At 43.0% G+C, this 6,679-nt stretch overlaps 1 protein-coding gene across 1 annotated transcript; it reads right to left on the minus strand.

Annotated features, from left to right (window-relative positions):
• Window positions 1-4,089: 4,089 nt before the first annotated feature.
• gpr61 (G protein-coupled receptor 61) lies at window positions 4,090-5,570 on the minus strand (the record flags this gene model as incomplete). The annotated part of the gene is given in 2 exon segments (XM_083895482.1): window positions 4,090-5,514; window positions 5,517-5,570. Coding segments are annotated over 2 exon segments (1,479 nt in total).
• Window positions 5,571-6,679: the final 1,109 nt, after the last annotated feature.

Genomic DNA, 6,679 nt, shown 5'->3' on the forward strand with positions numbered 1-6,679 from the left:
CACCCCCTTTTATAAGAAGTATTTTATACCAAATGCAATACAGTTTTGTAATTATCAATTCAAAACCTTGCTCGTAATTATTGACCTCTATGTGTGTATATGATTTTATTTAATTGTGTGTATTGTTGTGTATTGTTTGTCTTTTTAACCACTTTGTGAAGTGACAATAAATATTATTTTTATTATTAGGTTTGTGACAGTTCTATGTGTCCTACAACTCTCTTTCTTATAGGTGCCTCATTAGTTAGTGGTGATGTATATTACCTATGGCAAATGTATATTCGAAATTAGAATTAGAATATTTAGAAATTGAAGTCCACATACCGTGTTACACTCATCTATAACTTTGCTCCATTTCCCAAACAGATCCACTTTGCTGCTTCTCCTGCCAAACCCTCCCTCCACGCTGTCATCATCTCAGGTTACCAAGGCAACAGCTGATTTCAGAAGAGCCAGGATTTGGAAGTGAGTGATATTTTCACATTATTGTGGTCATGTAGAAGCTTTTCTGTGCTGACGCTCTCAAGGTAAACATGCATTTGTTTTTGCCACTGCTCTGGTTGCTGCTGAAAGTGGCCTCTAAGACCATTTCTCGCTTTAGTTGATAAGAGACAATTATGAACACAACTGAATGAATGCACCATGCACCTACTGACCCTCCAGGCTGGGTAACGTGATGGTGGCATCTGTCCTTGAGCACTTTTCACTGGGTGTGTCGATGCCAAGCACAAAGGTCAGGCTGTTTGAAGCGTTTCTGTGCGCTGCGGGAGGCGATCTCCCCGCTCGACATGAAAGCTATGAGTCACTGTGTTGGATGGGGAGCAGCGCAGGAGAGCATAAGAAAATTAGGAGAATCATAAAAGTGATGCTGGGCCTCGCGTTGTGCAGGCTTGGCTGTTTGGTCGCTTGGTCGTTGCTGGTAAAGAAACAACCTATGGTTAGGGAAACTTTACTTCCAACAATATTTCAGACTTGAACTCTAGAAATACTGTATGTAAAATGTTACAGATGTTTGTGGTGTTTCTCTCAAGCCTTTTTGTGTCTGAAAATCAAACGGCGAAAATGGCTTGGATTTAGTTCATCTTTGCACGTGTTGGATCATTATTATTGTAATAACAGGTTTTTGTCAGTGAGTCAATTAAGTTTTATTATGACAGTGTCATTCATACACACACACACACACACAGAGTCCAACATCCTGTCTTACTCCGAATGTCACTCCTCTTTCATTCTGTTCATAGTGCTTCACTGCACCCCTGTGATGCTGCACCCCCTGGTGGCAACACACACACACACACACACACACACACACACACACCGGTTTGCACAGCTTTTCTTAGTAGGACTCTGCATTGGCTTCCATTCTTTTGGGCATCCTAAACAAAGCTTTATGCCTCAATCTGAACCCAACCACAATTAGGACCAGATTTTGGTGTCCACGAGGACAACTGGTGCTGATAAGGTCAGTGTTTATGTCAGAAAGTGTCCTAATGATTAAAAGATTAAAGATGTAACAAATACAAGTACACACACAAACACACACACACACACACACAGAGGCAGAAAAGAGGAGGTGGAAGCCAGCATATAGGAGAGAGAAATGTTTGATGTGCTTCATCACGTGATAGATGCAGTTATTGGTATGAAAATACCTGTTAACTTTGACAGACTACAACCACAACACAATCTCCTTGCTGTTTTTTTTTTGCTTTTTTTAAAAAATAATTCAACAGATAGGTAACCAGTACACTGGGGAGTCTTAACAAGGCAGTGAAACAAACCCCAATCATAACAAAGAATCCACACAGTCTTTTCAGCGTAGGTACAAAAAGAGATACAGCGAAGACAATGAACAAATTGATTGTATTAATAATGGCCGATGCACAAAACTGTATGTCCCTGAAGCTGGGAATATGGTCTGCAGTTCATTCACCTTCAGGGTAGCTCATCCCTCTGTCGTCGTCATCACCTGACGATAGCAGAAGTAGAGTTTAAAGCGTGTAATCTGATGGGTCAGGGCAAATGTGCTGCCATGGTAATGGAAATTCAACGGATTGAATAATACACTTAATGTAACGGGTTTTGTAATGACCCCCAGATTGTGTGAAATATCACAATTTATTTAAACATTGCAACACAAAGAATAGATTAATGTTCAATGAGGAATATGTTGTAGCTTATTATTACTGCCACTGCTAAAGAAAAACAGGCCCTGTAGGAAAATGTGGGATCATGGCAGTGATTTTGTTTTGTGCTCCTTGTTAAACATCTAAATATATTTGGATCCAACATTACTGCACCATTTCTTTTGACACAGGAGAAACACTTTAAGCAGGATGACATGACAAATCCAGCTATAAACGAAAAACAGTCAACATTATGCCTCTCCAACAAAGAGACCTCTTTTTTTTGTTCTGACTCCCAGCAAAACATGAACCTTGCCTGGGTGCCTTGTGTTGAGTGTCTTGTGATCATATCAACAGTCTTGTATGCGGCAGTCCAAAATAGATGAAGGCAAGGAAGAGCAAGAGTAAAACAAGAGACAAAAAAGCATTTAGTTACGAGATCTGTGCCCTGTAATTTTCTTTGGAACGTTTATTTGTCACCGCCAGCGTGACTTGTGCAAACTGTATTCCACCTGAGATCAGAGAAAGTGTCCACAATTGCCTTCCATGTGTGGCTAAAGGAGGCCAAAGGCAAAATCTTGCCATGTGTAAGCACTGTCACACCTGTGTGCTGTGTAGTCACAACAAGCCTGGTTGTTTATAGCACACACTCGGGAGCACTCACACTGCTCCTGTGTTTACCTGTAAACTGCACAGGCATCACGGGGGTTAAGGGGGCCGGTCTGAAAACGATCTGCATGGAGCCTTGGTTTCAACAAAGTGACAGTTTCAATGTCCTGTAGCTGTACTCCTAACACTCGCTGGTTTCATGGCACACACAATGAGCTAGTCTCAGTGCTCTCCTTTCAGCGAAAAGGGGGTTGAATCACAAGTTGAGCTGTGAGGTTTCGGTGAGGAAGTGATAATCACAAGACTAAGAACAGATAAATGTGATAATGATATTCCTGGAAAATGTTAAAAATACACTGATGTGTCAGTCGGTTTATTGGCAATACCACCAACAACACCAGCTGGGAGGTGATCCTGCTTCTATTCAGTGAATTTTTCACTTGAAGAGACGATGGGAGCTCTGAATATGTACTCCCTTATGCCGAAGATTTTTGCATTGGTTTCTTCGTGGTATGAGGATCAGATACATGACGGGAACAGAACGAGCAAAAACAATTACAACAATATAGTTTACTTTAACCACCTTCTCATTTTTCGATAATAAATCTGTTTTTTATGGTTAAATGAGACGTCAGTAATAACACATTGTGTGTGGTTCAAGAGTCAATGATTGTCAAGGGGCTTCAGTCAGGGCATATTTAGCACTCAAATAGGAAAAAAAAATGCACAAGGGCATACATGTTTGATGTGCCATGACATTGTATAGTGTTCATTATTGCCTTATGTCTGATAAAGAACCCTAATATTAGTGAATGAGTGATTCAACACAGGTAGACATATAAAAACTAAACTTGACATTTGCTTCAACACTTTTAATGGCTCATCGTTTTACATAAACTGTGAAAACTGTGTTGACCCTAAAGATTTTTGTTCTCTTGGAGTCCCAGCACTTTGTTCTATCTATTAGCTCTTTGTCACTTAACTGCACTGTGGTTAAACACATGGGTTTAGTATCCATCCTATGACATTACACAGAAAACAGCCTCACACTGTATAGCTCTATAGAAAACATGTCATGTAATGCTGCTGCATCGTGGTCACTGGGGATTTGAAGGAGATTATGCACACAATATATCCAGCTGTGTCCTTCTCTGAAAAGCCTCCAGACTCATAGCTTTCGTATAAGCTATACATGTAACTTTATATAACTTCCATTTCTTCAGAGAAGATACAGGATGTTGTGGTTAAAAGCGCTGTTTTAGTATGAACAAACGTGTTATTCAGCACATTTTGGAAAATGTTGAATAAAAATAAATATATTCTTTGATCACTGAATGGCAGAGGAGCTAGAGAGCTACACCTCTGGTACAGTTTTGCAGCAGTTTTCATTCTCTGACCCATGTAGATCATTGTTCAGATGTTGCTGTTGAATGAACTCTGAGGTCTCCTCAAGGATCTGCCCTGGGATATGGAAGTCAGCTGGCATGTTCTGCTGAACAGCTGAATCATAAATGGCCTCAGTCTCTGGCTCCTCTGGGCTGTCTCTGCTGTTAGAGTTGCAGGGCTCCAGATTGCATGCGGTGCCCTGAAGGAACTGCATAAAGTTCTCCTCAATCGAGGCCTCGCGGCTGGGCAGCTGCTCCCCTTCAGTTGGCCCAGCCCGCTTGAAGAAGCAGGCTAGGTGGCGGGTTAGCTCATCGCGAATCTGCCGGTTCAGGCAGCCGTAGAAGAAGGGGTTGGAGGTGAAGCAGAAATAGCCAATCCATGTGACCACATCCTCCATTTGGGCCAATGAGGTCGGAGATGTTGAAACCACAGCTGAATAGAGATGGAAGGAGAAATATGGCAGCCAGCAGCAGAGGAACTGGCCTCCCACTGCCACCAAAACAGCCGCAGCTTTCCCACCACCAAAGGTCCTCTGAGGCGTGGCACGGGCGCCACTTCCTCCGAGGCTGGCTTCCATGGTGGAGTAGCTGCTGTTGGACTCAGAGCGTTGTCGCGGCATGTCCATCCAGGTGGGAAGGGGGCCATGCTGCATGGCTGCTACTCGCGCCATCTTGAACATGTTACAGTAGACCACTAGAATGATCATCATGGGGCATAGGAAATAAATAAATGTAAAAAAGACCATGAAAAGTAAGCGTGTGGTCCTGCCACCCGTCCAGTGGAGGGAGCAGTGTCTCTGCCCAGGAATGAAGAGGGACGGAGTCCCCAGACTCTGGTTCCCTTGGAGCAGCCATCCCACAAGAGGTATCAAGGACATGACTATGGCTTTAATCCAGATTCCCACCACGACTGCTACCACCACCGCTACCGTCATCTTCACCTCGTGACGCATCGGATGGACAATGTAGTAGTAGCGCTCCACGTTTATGGCACAGATGGTGAGGATGGCAGCACTTATGAGACACACACTCAAGCAAAGGTAGCTCCGGCACAGCGCCTCGTCCACCAGGAGTCTGTCTGATACCATCCCCAGAGGCATCAACACCAGCGCTGCCAGCAGGTCCACCAGGCAGAGGTGGAACACGAACGTAAATTTACGTAGCTGTGGAGTTTTGGTGATGACAATGATCACGGCCAAGTTCCCTACCACTGCCAGCACGTCCATAATGAGCATAGCACATAGTGCCAAGGACTGATTCAGATTGATCTTACCCTGGATGCTTGTGATGGGCAAGCTCACGTTAGAGTTGTTTGGATACAGTAAGGCTGGAAATGTGTAGAGCCCGGAGAGAGAAGTGTTCCAGGAGGGGCTTGGTGTGATAGAATTCTCCATGAGAGGATGGCATAAGGAGGAGAGAGTCTGCTGAATTTCATGGGCCCATCGCCCATCCTCCCCTGTCGTAGGGTGTCGCTGAGAAGCTCAGGCGTTGGTTTCTTTCATCGCAGCAGGAGCTGCACAGGCTCTGGCCTCAGTAGACGTAGGGCTCTGCAGACGATTCACTGATTCCGAGGAGACATAGAAACTTTTAGTGATGGCGTCTCTCCAGTTTGACCTTCAGTTGAAAGTATCTGCGGGGGTAAAAGAGATAATCCTGTTGAAAAACAGATGTTTCTTTGTAAACAAACTTGGTAAAAGAGAGATAGCAAAATTATGTGTATTAATGTCATTAACTGAGGAGAAACCCTACTAAAGATTACATGTATTATATAATATAAAATGATCACTGCTGTAATACAAGTATTGTTGTCTGTAAATTATACAAGTTTGACAGGAAATCCCCTAAATCTGACTTATTTAATGTTTATATAAATACCAAATACTATATAATACTTTTCACCCATATACAGATGATACACAGAGATGTGGCACTCGTTTGCTTTGGCAATAACTGCTGCCAGACTCGATGCAGTCTGCACTCACTTGTAGCCAGGGTCATAATTTACTACATGTTTGACATCTGCATCTTCAGTTGTGTGTTTTCAGGGCAGCCGCAGCCCCAGGGAGAAGCTAAAAGCACAGAGTGGACCATATGTCCTCTTTAACAGAGTCAAGAAGCGAGCTGGAGGTGTGAACTAACCCGAGAAACACATTACTACATAGCTCCGTGTTTGGGAAAGATCAACAAACACATTGCTAATTATTTACTGTAAATCTGCATTTGTATGACTTTTTTTGATATTAGAAAACACATTTTGAAAAGTGCAATATAGACGTAGATTAATAAATAAAAAACAATGTTGCTCTGTATTGAATCCAGAGAAATGGTGGTAGAGCAACTTCAGCATTGTTTAAAAAAAAAAAAAAAAAAGTCTAGTCGAGAGCTCCTGTGCTATGTTTACTGTCATAATCTCACCTGGACACAACCCCACACACACCGTTAAAGCTGTGGAGCGAGCAGGAAGCCTTTGGTACATTTCCATATGCTACACACCTGCATGTGCAAGTTTTCCATTTCACAAGTGTGACTGGCTTCATCGCTGCAAACGCGCCTGTGCTT

The sequence above is a fragment of the Microchirus variegatus genome (assembly GCF_963457635.1).
Source record: "Microchirus variegatus genome assembly, chromosome: 9".
Taxonomy (NCBI): Eukaryota; Metazoa; Chordata; class Actinopteri; order Pleuronectiformes; family Soleidae; genus Microchirus; species Microchirus variegatus.